Source organism: Rhipicephalus microplus, chromosome 6, assembly GCF_043290135.1.
Source record: "Rhipicephalus microplus isolate Deutch F79 chromosome 6, USDA_Rmic, whole genome shotgun sequence".
Taxonomy (NCBI): domain Eukaryota; kingdom Metazoa; phylum Arthropoda; class Arachnida; order Ixodida; family Ixodidae; genus Rhipicephalus; species Rhipicephalus microplus.
This window is the reverse complement of record NC_134705.1, coordinates 107,438,331-107,459,260: the sequence shown is the minus strand read 5'-3', so window position 1 is coordinate 107,459,260 and position 20,930 is coordinate 107,438,331. Positions and strand designations below refer to the sequence as shown.

General features: G+C 42.7%; 1 protein-coding gene across 3 annotated transcripts in view; it reads right to left on the bottom strand.

The window, feature by feature from the left end:
- Positions 1 to 686: 686 nt before the first annotated feature.
- The window catches only part of LOC142765418 (uncharacterized), an 83,242-nt gene continuing 62,998 nt past the window's right edge, over positions 687 to 20,930 (bottom strand). For 2 of the 3 annotated variants that reach the window (XM_075866397.1, XM_075866396.1), the window contains exons 8-10: positions 19,097 to 19,144; positions 10,079 to 10,256; positions 687 to 861 (exon numbers count right to left, since the gene is read on the bottom strand). In XM_075866397.1, coding sequence (XP_075722512.1) covers positions 833 to 861; positions 10,079 to 10,256; positions 19,097 to 19,144 — 255 coding nt within the window. In that variant the 3' untranslated portion in view covers positions 687 to 832. The remainder of the gene's footprint in view (positions 862 to 10,078; positions 10,257 to 19,096; positions 19,145 to 20,930) is intronic. The other variant, XM_075866398.1, reaches the window with a different exon arrangement.

Here is a 20,930-nt window from a genome sequence, read left to right as displayed (position 1 = left end):
GGTATACTGTCATCTTTTGCACTGTCGGCAGAACGCATTGTATGCTTCAGCTGACTTGTCATTCGGTAGGCATAGGCATGTGTATTGCGATGCAGCATGGCAATTAGGTATCGTGATTGTGTTGCTCGGCCCGTCTGTATCTTCGTGTAAGTGCTTCATGATACTGCAGGCCAAACGTTTGACTCAATAAACGGAATTTTTTATGTATAAGCAAGTATTACGCAATAATATGTGCTACTTGAAAAAAATTATGAAAAAAGGAATGGTATGCCTATAAGCCACATTAAAAAAAGAAATGTCCACTACTGATGTAGAAAAAAACAGGACGGCATATGGTTTGAGGAACACTATTCCAGTTGCGATTCGTGTGCGAGAAAAAATTGTGCGAAAGTTTTTGCTAAAGTCCGCTGCTAAAGTTAGTTTTGCTAAACTTAGCTAGAACAAATTCTTTTCTTTGTAGCATCTTCAGTTTTCATGCTAAAGGGGCATGCATAAATAACAACTAGAGCAGTAGGAGCAGAAAACACCTCACCACGATTATTGGCGACCCATGATAGTGGCACTTGTCCTGCAGTGAGCTTAGTCACGCCGATAAGAATGATGATAAATTGCAAACGTCAAGTCTCGTACGTTTTGTAAGAAGTGGACTGCGATTGCGTTTTATTCAACGCATAAGTGAGTGCAAATTATGTAAGGCTTAATGAAAAGTATTCACTTTATTTTTTAAACCAGGACACAGAAGGGGTAACTTCAAGACCCATAAGTTGCGAATAACTCCAACGCCTGCTTAATTCATCTGCACGGCATTGGGCGAACGATTCATGAACGCCAACTACATGCAAATACCAAACTGGCAGGTACCTGAAAAAGAGGAACATAATTTGAGATTTTCGTTCTTTTCTTGCTAACATGGTAAAAGTACAAGAAATATTTTTTCCCAGCATACTTTTTTGCACCATCGTGCTGGCCACATGTGCTCAGCTCACGGTGTCTTCGCTCAAAAGTTGCTTCCGTGTACACAGAGCTACGCCTGAAGCTGCTACTACTCTCTCAATTCTCATGTTGTGAACCCGGTTCATTAGGTTCAGCCTGCAACTTCTCTCTGAACTCCACGTTCCCGACGCCTCAAACCAGGGTTTCAAACTCGCATCAGCTAACAGTCCACCGTCACGAATTTTACTCCTGCGAGAGCCAAGACAGTCAAGACGGTAGGAAAATTGGGTGGGGCATGTTGTACAATATGTCAAATATTTTTTTTACTTTGTAAATTCCTTCTTCTCAATCATATATTGCTCAATATTAAGGGGACGGGTGAATAAAATTGCAATAGGATATAGATACTGGTCTTGATGACCAAAATTACAAATGAGTAGGGAATCTTTGTTTTTTTCCTGGTTACGTATCCACAAGGATGTAGAAATATATGGGCGCACAAGACAGAAGAAAAATAATCGCTTGACAGAAAAGACACTCAACTTACAACTGAAGTTTATTAGAAAACATTCATTGCCCGACAACAAAAACGCGCAGGTGCAACCAACTAACACCTCATGGTGCCATTTTTCTTCAAAAAAAGAAAAGAAAAGGTATGTGTATCTACTTCAACAGCTCAAAAAAAGACACCTCTTTTTCACTTAGTGCTACCGAGGGAACACTGATACACGTGCTTGCTTTCGCCCTGATCTGTTCTTCTTCCATGATTTCTGTGGTCAATCTGTGTTTGTATTTGCCCGGAATCTTTGTTCTGTCAAACTGCAGACTGCACCTACAATACCTGCGGGACATCGACAAGTGCGTGCCACCTGCGAGAACCTTCAAGGACGTCCCGTGTTCTCGGAGTCGACCATTTAAACAACGGTCTATCTGGCCGATGAACACTTTTCCGCAGCATAAGGGTATTATGTACACAACCATTGAAGTACACAGTAAAAACAGCGTGGCATGTTTTTTAGTTTTTTTGGGGGGGTGTGAAACACTGAAATGATAGTTGGTTGTTCCTGCGCGTTTGTTGTCTCGTGCAATTAATGTTCTTTATTAAAAGTTGAGTTGTAAGTTGAGCGTCTTTGCTGTCAAGTGATTTTTCGCTTCTACCCTGTGCGCTCATTATTTTTCATATGTTGTACCAAGTGGCCCAGCATTCTACTTTATTCAACTTCAATGTATCCACACTTGAAGACGTTGAAAAACATTCATTTGTAAAGGTTGTGCTCAGGGAGATTATGGAGTGGTATTTTATGGGACTGTCTCTTACAAACACTACGTGGCATCCTCCTTAAGGTAAACCGTTGGCGTCGACCGCACCCCGGGCACGCTCATTCAAGGCCCTTTTGGCCATTAGATGAGGTTCAAGGTTTTTCGCCACGCCCACACTATGTAGAAAGTATCACAGGAATTTTACTCACAGTGCAGAGATTGTTCGTGGAAGTGGGGTGGAAGTGTTTAGGATTACTGGGCAAAAGACTGCTTTGGTGTGAAGTCGAAAAAGGATTCACTCCTTCGTTATCGTTGGGCCTTTAAATTGTTTCGCATTGTTGTCATCGCCGGATTGGTTATATTTAGCGGTTTTTTTTCAAGGTGTAAACCGAAGTGTTCTCAATCTCCGGGTTTTTTGGGATAAGAACGATGCTTGGAGACTGAGTGCACGAGCAGCAAGCAGCATTGGCATCCTCCTTATCATCAAGGCCTATGTGAGCCGGAGGCCAAACGATCAACCGGTGCATGGGGGCACCTAAGTAGTCACTGTTTTACAGACTAGTGTAGGCCAAGTACGGGCGGTAGCCCTCTTCAATACTGTAGCTGGCACCCGTTCAGTCCTGATCTGTGGCGGCTAGCGTAATCTCAATATCCTCCACGTGCATGACCTTATGTGCCCGGAAGGTGAGTCGTTTTACTGCGGTGTTGTGGCGGACGACTACGACCATGGACCAACTTCCGTGGTTCGGGCTGGAAGCGTCCACGTCAAAAACTGAATTGGTGACCATAGTGGTGAGCCAAGGCGTCTTCGTGCCCGCCCGATGCGGCACCCGCTGTGGCTGTTTCAGGGCATGTTAGCTGGGAGAGGGCCCACATGTAGACTATTTTGTATCTTCAAGAATGTATATACGCGCTTCAGCTATTACGACAATGTCGGGGACAGCCTGGTATAATGGTTTTTGATGTGTGCATCTGGCAACTTGTTGAAATTATTTGCCATTCTGATGCACAGAAGGCGCTGGTTAGAGGTATTACTGGAAGATCGACGCCGCGCTTGTAGATTTTGCGGAGAAGGTCTTCAAGTGGCGTCTCGGTGAACTAGCATAGTGAAGTTATGAAGCCAAGTACAAAACTCTGCGCTGTTTTTTATATGCGGCATACGATCCGGCCCCCTGCTCTTCCAGCTTACGCAAAGTGGCCAATTTTGTGTCCGCTTCGATTAACTGATCTCATCGCGATGTGATATGAGTCCACCGTGAAGTGAGAGGTCGATTGTGGTGGTGCTTTTTGGTGATGGACGTATGTGAAAAAATCTCACTTGCATGGTAAGCTCTGATGTCCGCAGTGACAGGCGTAGTCGTCCACGATGTCCACCGCTATGGGCAGGTTCACTTGCATTTCTAGAGCCAACTTCTTTGACGACCATATAGTGAGTAATTGCATAAAGCATGCTGCATTCTTCGAGCTTTGGCCACCATAGGGAGTTTTAACATTGCAAGAATAAATTGAAGTATGTAAAGGACAGCTACTTCTGGGGACGCCCTCGTGGCTAATTAATAAAGGCCATGTTCAAAGCATTGAATGCGAATGTGTGATTGTCTGTTGGTTTCGAACAGCCTAATGTAGTTGAATATGTTTTGACTTAATTGAATTCGTGAGAGATGTGTTTGGATAAAGTATCGGATAACATTATTGAAGGCCCCCTTCAGATCCAAAGCGAGCCCACTTTTGTCATTTCGGGGTACTGGATCTCATTCATGATCTCAGTATCACGCTTAAGCTATATATTCGGCTGCGGGCCGGTGTGGGCAGAACCCGAACATTGTGTCTGCAATACATTTTTGGCTTCCAGAAACTCGGACAACCTATCGAGCACTGCATTCTTCATTATATCTTCTTCCCACAGCAAGTGAGGAAGATGAGGCACAGTTTGTCCAAGCTTTTGGCTTTGGCTGCCTTGGGGTTGATGGTCCCCAGTGCGGTGTTCCAGTCAATCGGGAGGGGTCTTGCTTCGATCAAAATTTGAGTTTATGTGTAAAAACAGCATGGTGTAGGCATACTCAAAAAGGTTTGCCAATAATTTAGGGTGATTTTATTCTTTATGGTGCAATTTCTCGCCCAATTTTTGCCATAGCCGTTTTTAGGTTACTTAGGTGAAAAAGTTGATGCAACTTCGTATTGCTGGTACATGCATACAAATACGCGAGCCTTCAGAATCCCTGCTGTGCATAGATAGGGGTTTCGGAGTGCTCTTGTGAATCTTTCAGTGGCGGCAATAACAGTGTGAAACGCTTGTTGAAGATGATTTCGCGCCTCTGTTCAAGTACAGGTAAGATTTATAATAAAGGCAAAATGGCCAAGTACTGCGGCTGGACAGTTGTCAAGCAGTCGTGTCGCATCGGTCCATCCAGTTCGAGTCAGCGAGCTGAGCCGCGTATTGTGTCGCTCAGTACGTGAGTTTGGCAATTCGAATTTTCGGCTCACTTTTGTGGTAAGGTTTGCACCATCGCGCAGATGAAGCTGTGCTGGATCATCCAGAGGTGAAGAAGGTAGCCACCGTAGTTACCTTCCAGAGTTCATTGTGCATTTATATAGAGCAAAAAGTGGACACCAGTAGCTGGCACCAAGCATGGTCCTCTTGTATTGCAATGGTGATCCGATTGGTGCATAGTTGTCGAACCAACTATCTTACCAAATGGTGTCGGCAAAAAGTTGCATTGAGCAAACATTTCTCGCTTCCGACTGTCTCTTTGGTGTATACCCAATCAGCATACTGCAAGTTTTCGTGAGGTTAAGATGCGGACATGTGTCCTGAGTCACAAAGGTATGCACGCGAGTTTGGTAGGCACTATCGACGTCGAGAGTGAGGCCCTGCGTGGACATGAGCTCCGCCATCTTAAGACGAGTTCTTTTTTTTCAACGCACGTACCCTCAAAGGCTAGTGAATAACTTGAAATCGCCCACAAACACCAGGGGATCCCTCTCGTCTCACTGCCAGAACCCAATAAGGCGCGGCTAAGAAGGTTTGCGCATGTGATGTTAGCTAGTCGCAGAGCGTAATAAATACTTAGCATTTGCAATGAAGGGTTCTGTTTACGCAGCGAAAGATGTGTAACGATCACCTACAAATTCTATTTCCAGGTGAAAATAAATAAATTGGCGCTATTATTTTTTGCACGCAGATGCGAGATAAAGGGCCCTGCTGAAATGTAGGATTCTTTGTGAGCGTCACAGTACTCCCTGGCTCCTGGAGACTACCAGAGTAGGAAGGTTTTCAAGTGTTGTTAGAAAAAGCTGAAGGTTTGGACACTTGGTGTGAGCCCGAAAGCCCCGGCAATTGCGCAGAGTGATTTGTATACGATTGGATGAATTGGATCACGCGAATCTCCGATTGGTAAGAGTCTCTGCAATGAACGGCGGAGTTAGAGGGACCCTGAAACGGTTTAGCCAATTCTGTAAAACAAATTGAGCCGGTACATCATGTCCTAACGTTCATTTAGAAACCAACTTGAGGTCTGTGCGTAAACGGTATAATTCATTACAAAGCTTTAAAGCGGTGGATTGCGGCGGATCGCTGCACATCACTGCCGATCGCTGTTACTCGGCCAACCGCGTTTTCATCCACCGATTCGCAGAGCAGCATGCTCAGGTCATTTGAAATCATCATGGCTGCTGATCTGATTGGCTGTCATGGGCTGTAGAATTGGTGGAGGTAAGGTTGGCCGGAAAGGAGGAGGCACCTATCAGAGCAGATATATATAAACCGCACTGCGATGTTCGTCACACAGCTTGCAGTGAGAGCTGCGGGGCACACTGCATGATTGACTTCCAGACTGCGCACAACCTCTCGACATGCTATCTTCCGGGTCTAGAGAGGTCAAAGCTCGAATCGTCGACTGCGCTCGTGACATCTTTGCGATGGTAGTGACATCAGCGTGCCTCGCGAGTTGAGGAGGCCAGGTAGAGGTGAGAAGAAGGGTATGATAGAAATGTTCGTTCTTGATACAAGGCATGTCAGAAAACTTGGGGTGCAAATGCTTTTATAATGCTCTAGCCTAAACACTGACAAAACTTTAAAAAAACCGTTTAAGGGTTTCTTTAATGAGTGGTTTCATTGACGGCGCTCCAGAGCCACCACTCGTGAGGACAGGTACTCCTTAACTTCTGAGACTAAGCAGTTGTCATTTTAAGTTTGAAATGTTGTCGTGGCATTTTGGGGTACCGGCCGGCTTGTTCTGTGATATGCGTGATTTCTTTGGCTATGAAGATTCAGAGAAAATGTGCCATCTTAACAATGGTGGCCATTCTGGCCACTGAAATTTGGGTTTTGATGACTAACCACCTGTCCATTCACACAGAGAGCCACAGAGGATGCTTAACCAAGCATAAAGCTTAAAGGAACGGAAGAAAGAATAATAATTTTTGCATATTATTTTAAAGAAAATTTTATTATTCCAAAGCAACTACGCGACACGATGTCTGATAAGCGAGAAAACGCGTGAAAATAAAAATGCGGATCAAGAAAATTGATATTGACATTTACGCTGCAAAACGCCGAAAGGTCAAAGGAGTTAAAGCGTCTATGTGTTTAAGCCGTCTGCTATATTCGTCTTAGGTTGAAAGGTGGCAATTGAAGACTTTATTAGATAGAAATGACGTACGCGGTCATTCCTTGGTGCCACAAGCCTATCATAAAAACGTACCAAAATATTTATACGATCCTATCTTGCGATGATACAAATATACAATCATAATTTTGGCAACGCGCGCGGTTATTTTGGTGTAATTAAAAATATCTCTTCATTCTAGATTTTTCCGCTAGCAGTCAAGTTGTAATAGTAAAATATATGGTGTTAAAATCATGGAGTGCAGGCTTCGTAAATCATTGCATATAATTTGGGGTCTGTAACTGTGTGAACACGTTCGGATTAGATTTTTTTCAGTTTCGTTGGAAAGAACTCGGGCAGATGCCAAGGTGCTGCTTGTGAACCCAATGGCGCAACAGCAGATCTACCATCTTTTGCGTCAACAACGTCAATCAATAGACTGAAGAAAATTCATGGGCCATGCGAGCAGTCATCGCATAGCTTATTACGCAGCATTTTTTTTTTTAATTTTTCTCACTTAGAGCTGCGTACTACGAGATAAAACAACGTTTTTGTGTGAATTACGTTCGTTTGGGAGCAACATGGGCTAAACAAAGACGTCTACTACATGGGTTCACAAAAGGTTCTCTGTGGTAGTTGGTAAGGTCAGCACTCGAGTTTTTACAGGAGCTTCCGTTATATTTCAAAAACAATAGCCGGATTCTGAACGGTGGTGTGTAGTTCAAACATAGTGGCCAATTGTGGTATAAAAACGTTCCCTCTATACACGGCTAATCATGGCTGTTGAACTTTATAAAAAGTCTTTCTAGCGTTAATTATGTTATTATAAAGTTTGATGGTGAACAAATAATCACATGGGATGGTTCACCTAATAATTGTTAGTCCGAAGCAGTACCGAGTTCATTCTTGGCTCGGTGGTAGGCGGCCTGACTGACCCCAGAATCGCTGGGCGCGACAGTTTCGAGTAAACGTGCTGCGTGGCACATATGATGCACAAGAAGCGAGACTACCAGCAACGTGTCCACCATCTTTAGCGCGCTGTAGGTTTATCCTAAAATGTAACTTAGCAACTCGCCCAGCTCTCAGGGCTGTTTCTCTGGAATCTCCGTCTGACAAAGAACCCGCGACCATGTGTAGTACAACGACATGGGACAGTGACGTGGAGCTGCGATGTACGATTGCGCGACTACGCGTGTGCCTTTACAGCGTCAAGCTATGCGCTGTTTTGCATGATCATGCCAGAATTGGGGACCATCTCTTCCTTTTCACACGTTAACACTCCACATCGGCTTAAATCCACCTCGCTCAAGGAACTTATAGTATTTGTTGTACCCTCATAAAGCCCTTGCACCTACTGGGCTGCTTTGCTTTGACACTGCTTCCCTATCACCGTGCAATATACCAAAATGCCCGGCCACGGGCTGATTTGATTGGTTGATTGATTGTTTGATTTAAAGTATATTGGACTATATACAATCTTTTTTCACTGGCTGCCATCAGCACTGTAGTACAAAACGAGATTTGAGCATTGTTTGTTTCATTGTTTCCGTGGCTGCCGAAGGAGGCCACAGGATGCGTGGCTGCGATCATAGAGAAATTGAAATACCCAATCGAACAAAATAAGAATAAAGAGTGTTAAACGTGAAGACTCACCCATGACGTAACTAATTTCCTTCGTACATCGCTCCATGCTCAGCTTAAATCACTCGCGCAATGACAAAAAAAATGAAAATGATGACACCTTTGGGCCAGTATCTGTTACGCAGCTCGTATTACACGGAATTTAGAAATTGTTTTGTAGATCGATTCACGAGGCAATAGTCTCACGTCGTTTGAATAGTTTCTTGAAAACGTGGTGCAGCAATCGTTTCAAACACAACTCATTTCGCCATTTACTAGTTGTCATGGCCACAATGGTTTCATGCTTCTGCCAGGCCATAATGCGTACGTTGAGGAGAGTCCTACCAAAACTCAGCATTCAACTGGTGCCGTTTTGTTAAGCAGTATTGTTCAATGATGTAGATTTCTAGTGCAAAGCCTGCTTAGCATAGTATAAGTTGGCGTTTGATATTTTATAAACTCTAGAACTTCACGTATTCATTTTGTTTGCATCTTTGTCAATTTTTCAGTAGGGACCAATGTTAATTTTCAGCCCACAACCAACAATGCTGACACCTCAACTGATGAAAAAGAAGTCCTTTTGGGCTTTGCATCAAAACGAACATACCAATCTTTTTTGATGCACATGGAAACACCTGAAAACGTTCATACAAGGTGGTTTCACAAAAAACGCGTGGGCATTATGAGAGTAAAGTACCCGAGGAATTACAGAAATGTTTCATAAAAATGGTTGGCCCCGTGGACAAGCACAAATTCTAAAGAGATATAACGATTACTACTGTAGCAATAACAATTAGTCTCATTTATGAAGTATTTTGTGCCAAATATTCCGTAGATGAATCGTAAAATGAGAGTTTGCAGTGTGTGCATTATCTGAGGGTGGTGTAGAATGTTGTAAAATTGCATAAAACTGAAACTACCATCCAGTAAAGCTTCTAACAACTCAAAAAAAAGTAATTGGAATAAAGAGCAAGGTACGTAGTGGCAGGGAAATACGCAAAAAGATATCTTTTTTATTTATGATTGTATATGATATGGTACCAAAGGTAGAAGATTCTATACCTTTTCGTCTCTTTTTTGCTGCTTTGCTCTCATCAACAAGCACCACACTTGCGCCAATTGAATACAAGATCTATTGTAGCTTCATTTCAAGAAAAGTGTGTTGTGAGCTCTAAAGTACGAAAGTAACCAAAAAGGCCGCTTGTATTGCATAGCGATGCTGAAAATGAAACTATTCTAATGTGGGTGCACCTTAGGACAATATTTTCAGCGGTACGTTTTGGAACCTTTTCTATCACAATTAGCCACGTGGCACATTCGCCGCAAGTAAGTAAAAACGCTATCATAGCATTAGTGCCCTTTTTGCGCCGGTTCACGCTCTCAAAGATTCTGTACAAGTACTTCTGTCAATACACGTGGTCAAAAAGTGGAGAAAACACTGCTGTCTCGAAGAATATTTTTTTAAGGTTGCGCAAGGCTTATAAAAAAGCTGCAAAGATTTGCTATGTATGTTTTCATTCACACGTTCTTGCATCATGAATCAAGTTGATAATGAAATGCTTTTCAATTGCTTGCTTATATCAAGCTGTATGACACAAGTTAACGAGAAAAGCTCTGGCTTGTAGCTTATATAAACGATAATACAAAATATATGTTACCTTCGTTTGGATCACAGGGGCAAACGCCGACGTACACAGTAGTAATAGCCCACTTTACACAATGTTCACCACGTTTTGCTAGTGGTTTACATCGTTTATATACGCCGCCGAAGTCAAGGCAACATGTCCCTTCTTCGCAGATGTAACGCTTGTAGCATTTTTCGTTCTTGATCTTCAGCTATAGTGAAGACGAAAGAAAAATGGCGCAGAAGCACAGTGAAGAAAAAAGATCTATGCTAGTGTTTGTTTCCGACAATACAACACTCGTGAAAAGAATAATTATCAAACAGACAAAGTATTGTCTATCTTACAAATGTGCTCTTTCAATGCTTTACAATTCTCAGCTATAGGTTCAGTATGATGGCGGTAAAACAAATGAATGAAGCTGTTTTGCTGCCGATAGCAGCTGTAGCCACAACATTAGGAATGCACAATCTTTGAAGTGTCATCAGTGCTGCATCGGCAGCCGTTAACGAGTGCAGCTTTCAAGAGACCTTATCTGGCTGGATCGTCGTACAGTGATCAGCATCGTAAACCAGCAAACAAGAGCTATGACACACATTAGTGGACTCGTGAACCTCCAGCCCCACACTGTTATTCGGGTCTACAAAGCACTTGGTACGAAGTGCAAAGAAGAAGTGTGAAGTACGAATTCATAAAGACAAAAACTACAGAACGAAAAAAAACAACTATATAGTGTAACTGTACTAGGCACGTACTAGGCACATAATTCTCTTGTATATGGCCAAACATGAATACGGGCACAAATACATTGACGCTTCGCAATAGGGCAACCCATTTATGGGTATCTTCTTTGCACCCAATTTTACGAACGCTTATATTTAATAACACTATGCTCATTAGGTAGTACTATGCACAGCCAGTATAAGAAATAGGTTCGATGGCGTCCATGTCAACGTCGGATACTTCCCATGAAGGATTTGGAGTTTCTAGTTTAGAGAGAGAGATGGAACTTATGCACCCAAGGTTGTGGCTTATACAATTGCAACTTTTACTATACAGTGACTAACAACACGAAATTTGCAATGTGGTATTGTGGTATGAGCAAATGATGGGACTTGAGCAAGACTTACGAACGTGATGAAATGAAGGAGAAATTACTATCCTGCTGCAGTAACATGAGGAGCAAACCTGTGCACTACCAGGAAAGATTAAAAGCCTCTCCCCGTCGGGGAAAAAGGTACATGTGAAGCGTTCAACCTAATGAATGACCTGCAATAGCATTTTTTTTCTGTTGTATTTCTTGACGCAAAACCGCTTTAACATTTTTATTTTTACATGCGAAGAACCAAGCTATTAAGCAGCGAAGCATTTATATTGCTACATGTCTCAAACACGGCCACAAATTCAACTTCAGGCAGCATAAAAATCAGGCATCAGCTTGACTTGACGAGTGTCATCTATAAAATATCCGATTGTCATGTCTGACGTGAACACTCCCAACAAGTCTAAAATCAAGGCAGCATTATTCATTTGAAAATGGCATATACGATCATACGTGCGAACGGCGAACGTTTGAGGACAACTTTACAAGGATTACATTTGGCGCGCTCTCAATGGCCACGTTTATTGTGGACTATACCACTGTCCCTGCCAAAATCGGGAGCTTATAAAAGCTCCGCTTAAAGAGTTTTCGGATGCTGTGAGATTCTGAGAATTAAAAGGTGAGAAACATGTGCGCTTACTACATGAGGCCTATCTCTAGTTTGACTGCATTCAGCCTGTAGGTTTTTCTGTTTCACAAGGGTGTACAAATGACCAAAGTTTTTACATTCACATCGCCTCTCGGTATTATTGTTCACTATTGCGCACACCCTATAATATTTAAAAAAAATATTTGAGAAATGAAAATCGGTGCTGACCTTCTAAGCAATGTTTGAAAATTGTGGCTTATTTTGCCCCCAGAAGTCCGAATAAGCGTTTGTGATTGTAACTGACCACGCAAAACATGTAGGTATTATAAAAAGTGAAGAGCACGAAGTGACTCTGTGGCACTGTGATTTTTGGGGGATTGAAACGACAGTGAAGCTTGAATTGCGCAGGTCAGCATTGTTAGGTGCGGCAACGTTTGAAGCTGCCAAATGTCAGCAGATCGACAAGTGTCACTTCTTCGCCCTGCCGGTCAATCAAGACGACTTGCAGTTTACCCAGAGGAGGAATGTTCGCTTCTAGAACTTCGAAACGTGATGAGCTTTGCGACTACTCGAATGACTAATCGGCTGCGTCACAGGTGGTCTATATTCGGCACAGGACGTCAGGCTTCTCCAGGGTTTAAAAGCTTAAAGCTATTCCACTTTTCCTCTGCTTTTGACAGCTGAGGAGTCAGGGAAGTGGGCTGGTGATTGGTGACAGCCGACAAGAAGAGACAGTGGTAAAAAGCACCCTTTGCCCCCTATACCCGAGGAAAACAGTACTGTCATGGAAAGCCCCAACCCGTCATCTTTGAGTGAGCCGCGAGCTGGCCTTCATGTCGTTATTATGCTGGAAGCAATAAGGCTTCCCAGCACTGTCCCCTCCTTCTTCGTTGACGTGGTGTGTGAGACACGAATTGGTGAGAGGTGTTGACACATGTTCAGATACAGATCACTGGTCTTTCACATTATTCCCTGGCTCTGTTAGCAAATGTTTGCTGCTCATAAAACGCAGATTATTTCCCACTACCCTTCGACCGGCAGGAAAGAGACCTCTGACAAGACGATGTGGTCAGCGCGACAATGTTGCTGGGGCTTGCCTTTGAGCCAATGAATGGCTTAGGACTGGCAGTCCTACAGCCACGTGACCAGCGCGCGTATCAATCTTCTCGTCACCATCCTATGGCTTTCCTTCATCAATGACTTTACACCGTCCTGCTTCCTCGGCGACGCTGGTCTGTGTCCTTGCCACGTTGATTGTGTCCGTTGCTTGGGGTTGGCCTCGCCTTCCAGGTTGAGGTGGTAACAGAGTCGACGCTCTACTGCGGCTCGAAGGCGATATTCCATTTGTCCCAAAACTAGGCGTCAGAGCTGGTGACTAGTTGTAGCACCCCTCCCGCCCACCCCTCTCCAAAAAACAACAAAAACATGGAAGCAGCCAGAGCAAACCCATTCGGTACGAAAGCTCGGGAACAGACAGCTGGTCATCCTGGCGAGCACACTGAGTGAGAGGGCGTCCGAGGCTACGCTTCGCGCATTCTTTCACATGAGCAATGCTACCAGTGTCCCCGGAGCATAAAAGCGTGCATGCTGAATTCAACAGGTAATCACATATCTACTGACCATTCTAACTTGCTAAGAAGAGCTTTGAGGTTTCAACATGCTTGTCACAAACTGCAAATATATGGTTGAATCATACTTACATTTACAGTTTGATAAAAAAACGTCCTGACGTCCAAAGATACAAGTCACAAGCTCTAAAGATATTGTCAATTGACTCCTCTGTGATAGGAATCCGTATGATGGGAAAGTATGATGTGTCCTTAAAGCAGTAGTTTGTTTTAAGATAGCTTGCAGATTGTCTCATGGTGTTTGCAATTGTAAACTGTAGCACAGCTTAACGTGGATGCACACAATTTGTCGCTTAGTCATGCATCTTCCACCTGACGACTAACGTACATCATAACAATTAAACAGGCCTTTATGAACATGGATGTTGATGGTAGTTGTAGTAGATGACAGCAGAACAAGAGAAAGCGATATGGCAGCCAGAAGAGCGGGACTTATTTGACGCCGAACTTGGGCTGTGGTTGCATGCTCACGGCGCGTTGGAGTTATTGACCACCACTTCCCGAACAGAGGAAAACGCAACGTTGTCATTTCTTCCATTTTGCCGTCCGGAGTTTTCCGCGTAGCGAGAGTATGAGGGGAACGCTGAGTTAAAGGCAGGCAAAGTCGGTCTGTGTTGTAAAGCTATTTTTTGTTAGGTATGAATGCTGTGAGTGCCACCGACATTTGAGCAAAGTTTTCAACTTTGGGTTCTGTTAAGGCGCTGAAAACTGAACTTCAACTAGAGATTGGCCGAATGTGACAGACGCTTAGAAAGGGCACGTTGAAAGCTATAATCGAGAATGACGCGCTCGAGCTGCATCACTGAACTTTACCAACAATATTGGGAGAGAACAGTGGTAGATATGAATGAATGAAATAATGAATGAATGAATAGTTGAATGAATGAATGAATAAATAAATGAATGATGTAGTTCCCAAAAAAACCAAAGCATTGCTGCAAAGGGCGTTGGGGAAAAGGCAGCTATAGCTGTTTTATCAGCCCCAAAACAAAGGAGCAGCATAGCAGTGCATATTAGAATTTTTCAAGCAGGTTGTAAATTTTCACTGGCATTATTATAGACATAGTATACAACATAAGAAAACTTCTTCACAACACGAAAAAAAATGAAGGGATGCTACAATTAAAAAAAAAAGTGAAGAATTGCGCGTAAAGAACAGGACGAATTGTCAATTCCACTAACAGTCAGGGCATTTAGAAGACGAGGTAGTCTTGCGCGTAACACTTGTGAACATTAGTTGGTACAGGAACGCGGTACCGACCAACACTCTGGTTGTCTAGTATTATGAGCAGCTGCGAGCTGCGTCAGGTAAGCCGTGTCAGTGTTTGCGTAATACAGAAGTACTAAGCGGTATATTATTAGGGTCATTACCTTCGGTATGCTAAAATCCTGAAACAAGAATGTTGAAGGAGATTCACGTGGTTTATTTGAAATAGCTCAAAGAGCCTTATCTCTGCATAACGTAGTGCCTCTTTATATTAATTATCGAGGTTGTTCTTCGCGCTAGGTAAAAAGAGATTAAGTGGCCAAAAAAAAGAGGGAATTAAAAATTAGGCACTTGATAGAGCGAGGAAGGTAGTTCAAATAATAAACAATGCCCATGATTTGCGAAAGCTTTCCTGTAAGAAAATCAGTATAGCTACATAACGTCATATTCTGATCAAGCATAACACCTTAAAATTTTAGAAAATTAAGAATTTTGATTTTGGATATAATTTGGAATAAATTGTTTCTACAGATTACACGCATGTTTTTTCACTGCGAACCAACACCCCTTTGGTGTTTGCAGGATTATTGGTGAGACCGTTATTGAGCGACCTTGAGTTTAATTTATCCAAAACAGCATTCGCTTTTGTGACCGATTCGGCTGGACTGCTAGATTAAAATAATAACGTAGTATCATCGGCGTAGACCGCGTAGCATGTGTTGTCATCAATGTTTACAATAGCGCGTCGTCCCGTGTACTTCTTCTCTGTTGTGTGTCGTTTTTTTTTTCGCGCCCCTTATCATCATGAACCAGCACCAACTCGCCCAACTTTTTACTTTACTGAATGTTTACAATGTCATAAAAGAAAGTATTAAAAAACAGGAGCCCCAGGATACTTTTCTGGGGCACGCCGGCATTACTTGAACTAACTTCTAGTTCACCGCTATTGATCTGCATGAACTGTTGTCTATTACCTAAAAAGACCTCAATATATCTAAAGCGATGCTGTCTATACCATAACGATCTAGATTTATGAGCAGTTCATGACTTATAGAGTCGAAATGTTATAAAAAATCAACAAACACTCCTATTGTGTACTAGCGTTGTTCAATTTTGTTTTAAATTATTTTTGTTCAAGCAGAGCAAGCAGCGTTGATCTATCTTTACGGAAGCCATACTGACGTATACTTATCAGACTGTGTTTGTCCAGAAACTCAGATATTCTTTATGGGCGGCAACAGCGCACAAGCTCATGGGACGAAGATAAGAGACACAAACAAGCGCTGAGTCTCAAGTGAAGATTTATTGAAATAAACAAATTTTCTGAACACATAAGATAAACATACAGAGCATACACAGAGGGGCCAGCGTGGGGCCTTGTCGAGGGACTCTTCTTCCCGTGAGTACGTGCGCTGTTACCGCGCGTACCCAACTAGCCCGACTATCAGTCTTACTTCAGAGATTCTAACAAATATCATTTTTATAGACCTATTTAAAAAATGGGAAGAATAGAAACGAGTCTTTAATTAGATAGCATGGTATTTTCGCGGTTTTTCATAGCGCAACTACATTCGCAATCTGCTTTCTTTTGTGATAACTTTTCATAGACAGACATATATTGTGAATATGTGCAAGTACCATTGGGAATATGTCTAAACCGAGCCTGAAAGGCTTCATTTCAATAGTATCTGCATCACAATAGTTGTTATTGTTTAGTTAAGAAAATATTTCAATCACATTTCCATCAGTTTATGAACGTAGAAGGCCCCGCCCCGGTGGTCTAGAGGCTAAGGTACTAGGCTGCTGACACGCAGGCCGCTGGATTGGATCCCGGCTGTGGCGGCTGCATTTTCGAACGAGGCGGAAATGCTGTAAGCCCGTGTGTTCCGATTTGGGTGCACGTCAAAAAACCCCAGGTGGTCAAAATTTCCGGAGCCCTCCACTACGGCACCTCTCAATGGTGGTTTTGGAACGTTAAACCCCACATATCAATCAATCAATCAATCAATCAATCAACGATGCAGAAAAGGTGAACGCTCGCAATTCAACTCAAAAACAGCTTGTATCTTCATTGCTATTTCTAAGTGGAAGGTAAGAAAAGTAATCAATGAAATGGTTTGTCGTTTTGTCTTCGGGTATTTTAACTCCATCTGAAATGACACTCGTCAATGCACTTGGATTTGACCCTCTGTTTAACAAGAAGTTAAGTAAACGTCTAATTTTAATGCTGGGATTGCCACAAGATGACAAGGCTTTATTTATTATGCCGTTTTGGTAGTGAGTAGTTCCGTAGTAAGGCCATTTCGAAATGACTTGAGTAGTTTGAAATCATCGGGTATCCAGGACATGGTCAGTTTCTGAAGTAGCTTTGCCTTTCTATTATCTTTGCAAAGAGTTCACTTGTCACCCACAGTTTACGAATCTTTGACGCGACAAACACATCGACAGGAAAGAAAGCATTTATCGTAGTATGGAACAAATGTTTTCAGAAAAACATCATAGGCGCCACCAGTACTTGTAGCGGCAAAAAATTCATCCCACAACTCTTTACGCAAGCCATGGCAAGGGCTTAAAAGTCTGTCTTCCGTAATAATTTGCGAGGAACAGACATTCTCCGTGGTGTTTTTAGACTTTCGTTTAAGAAAAAAAATACAGGCACATGACCACTTAAGCTATAAGGTATAGTGCCACCATTACTATAGTTGTCCTATGATTAGCCATTACCATTCAAGGCACGTCAATGTTTCATACCTCATTCTTTTTGGTGTGTTGATAGCATTGAAGCATGCGTAAGTTTTTAAAAGCAAATTGAAATCACGTGTTAAACTAGTCAGTAAACATGTTCAGATAGAAATCACCACAGTAAATCAACTTGTACTGAGATTCAACAACGTGCTTTCAAAATTTCTCAAAAAATACAAAAAGCCTTCCAGATGACCTTGAGGTCTGTAGGCAACAAACAAACTGTATGCGCGTATAAAACTGACAGTATCTCATAGTCTTCACAAACACAGTAAAATTCACCAACATACTTAGCAATAATTGAGTTGCACACAAGTGAGCTGACCCCGCCAGCACGTAAGTTTTTTTTTCAGAATTTCGTGAAGCACCTATATCTTGGTGGACGCCAGGGTATCTAAGTCATATTACCACGTCTCAGAAAGCATTATGAATTGATCGTGAAAGTTCAGGCTGATGAATAGGTCGTCAAGTTCATTTTTTTTGTTTTTCGCAGATTGGCAGTTTATGTAGACGCAGTTTAGAACGCCACTGCTCTGCACGCATACATTATCGGGAAGGTTCCATGAGAAGTACGTATTAGAGTGTGACAATGCATACATGTTAGCGACAATATTCGTTTTCATTCTCAAAAAATATCTTAGGCCCATCAGCGGCCAACCTTATCTTGTAAGCTCGCTCCCCTTCACTCTTTCGGACAAATATCTTTTCAGCTGGTGCCTTGAAAAACAAAAGTTGTTTAGTCGCACGCCCTCTTTCGCCACTTTTTGAAGCTTATGATTTTGCGCTGTCGCCCTGCTGCGGTGGTCTCGTGTCTGAGGTACTTGGCTGCGGATCCGCAAGCCACGGGATTGAATCCCGGTGGCAGCCGCTTCAGTTTCGATGGACGCGAAAATGCTGTAGGTCCGTGTGCTCAGATTTGGGGTGCACGTTGGAGAACTTCAGGTGGTCAAAATTTGCAAAGCCCTCCACTACGGCCTTTCCCATAATCGCATGGTAGTTTTGCGAAGTTACACCACATCTATCATCAATCATCTTGAGCAGTCAAATTTTCCGGCATGAAGAGCCCTTTGTGGCTCTCCGCCAAAGTCTTCCTTTACTAAAGCCTTATGTCCCTTATTGCCTGGTTAGAGAAACATGATTATTTCTTGGAGCGTGTTATTTAACTGTTGAAGTCTGTGAATCGAGTTGACAGTTTGCTCAGTGCAGGGGGCGTTCTGCAGTTTGCACGCAATTTCGTTTATTTTGCCAACCAGACCCTCATTTTTGTCTTGTTTAACTCTGTGAACTTCAATATTCAGTTTTTTTTTGATAATCAAGATCAGTTACTCTATCACGAATAGCCAGTTTTCTGCATTCACACTCCAGGCCTCTAAAACAACAATTCTGTTTTTAGCAACTCTACACAATTTTCATGCCCCGCCGCGGTGGTCTAGGGGCTTAGGTACTCCGCTGCTCATCCGCAAATTGCGGGATCGAATCCCGGCTACTGCGGCTGCATTTCCGATGGAGGCGGATATGTTGTAGGCCCGTGCGCTCAGATTTGGGTGCACGTTAAAGAACCCCAGGTGGTCGAAATTTCCGGAGCCCTTCACTACTGCGTCTCTCGTAATGTTATGGTGGTTTTGGGACGTTAAACACCACATACCAATTAAATCAATTGTGTAAGTGCTGACTCATAACAATTGGCCCGATGTTTATTCAGTATATAAATTAGACAGTCGAATAGAGTAGTAATTCGTTTGAACATCTATTTTTCATTGTACAGATTGAGTGAATAAAGACTTGCCCTTTCAAGAGGAATCAAGCCACCATAAAATGCTGCGGCCATCCATCTCTGAAATGAGGATGGTGTGGCGATTAGTGAAAGGAACTAGAAGCAGGCACATGCTACACAATATTGCCATTTGAAAAAAGTATTTATAGTTTGGCGGTTACAGTTGAGCTGTTCATTACGTCATTCTCAACGAACTCTCAGCTGAGGTTCACCAAATCAACTTCACACCTCTACAGAGTAATTGGGTTAGTGGCTATTTGAGTTACGCACAATGCTGTACACACTTGTTATTGTGCAGATGAAAGTATTCCCCAACATAGCAGAGCTTGTCAAAATTAGAACAAAAATGACCATCACTTACAGTAAAAATAAATCACTTGACCTTTCAACACGTTAGATTTTATTACATGAAGGAAAGTGTAAAGCCATAGAGCCTCTCGAGAGCAATAATATTTTATTCAAAATATTTCTCGTAATCGTGAGAATGTGTATAGGCCGCATTAATGTAAGCCATGGAGAAGTTGCACTGATGTTCAGGAAATTGGGTAAGCCGCGAATCCTCCGTACACATCCACCGTGATTTATAGACGCGACCACGTCCCTATACAGATATTGTACACACAATAATTATTTTACATGTTAATGTGCCATATACACTTTGAGTGATATATCATTACAAATACGGAAGACATGTTATGGTACAAAGTACAAATAAAATCGTCTCTTGATGAGTTCAGGGACTCGTTCGCCTTTATTAATAATTAATAATGGTCAGCAAATTATGATGCCAAAGGATCAGCGTGACGTTGAGTGTGGTGGAAGCCTGTAAAAATCATCAAGGCCATCAATTCCTATATAGAACTTGGCATCGATGACCTTCCCATTATCTCTCTTCTAGCACGAAGCGGCTCAGGTCAATATTCATTTTAAGCTATTCGTACAATAGTGACTATTCCAGTTGTTCGAGCCAGGTATGCACGGGTGATTCTTGATGATACCCCTTCTGTAGGAAGACTTGTTAACGAGTTGGTGGGTTTCACTCAATCAATAAATCAATCTTTCTTTAGTCGCGTCAGAAGTGTAGTACATTAGATGTAAGTATGCATGACAATGTCCCAAGGTAGTGAACCGCAGGCGGGGCCTCCTACGTTAATACAAAGAAAAAGACAAAATACGAATAATGAAAGAACAAGTCACAAGAACATTACGAAAATGTTTTTACAAACAAAGCAAGACATAGAAAATTGAGAAAATTAACCAGGTATACGCTCAATACAAACTTTTTTCAATTTTGTCCTAAAACATGATTGTGCAATGAGCTCTCTTCGCTTAATGACTTCCTGTGATGTCGCCACAGGGACTTGGTAGGAAGCCTCCCCGTTGCTACCTTAGTTTTTAGGTGTCCAGGTGGCCGAGTGGTGACAAATATTGTTAACGGCGTGAGCTCTCGGCAAAGCGAAAGAAAGCGCACGCGCAGGTTGAATTTCTGAAGTCATCGAAGAAGTGTACACACGGCTACAGTGGCTAGATAAGGGAAGTGTGATGAGCGGCATGCGGAGCCTACGGAGTGCACTAAAGCCTCTCCGAAGCGGCCGTGTGGGGGCGCACGCAGTCATTTATACGGTGTTTGCGCGTTTCCGTCAGTTTTGTCAGGCGCGTTCATTGTTGTTTCTCTTTGTGCGGTGGCACTCTGACACCGATGCTACTGTATGCACTCTCAAGTCACAAAAACAAAGCCATTGCTTGCCTCGGGGTGCACTACGGGCTACAAGTCCTCTAAAATGAAGCATGCGTTGTTCGGCATTCCAAACGACAAAGCTCTGTTAGCGCGGTAGTGAAAAGTGAT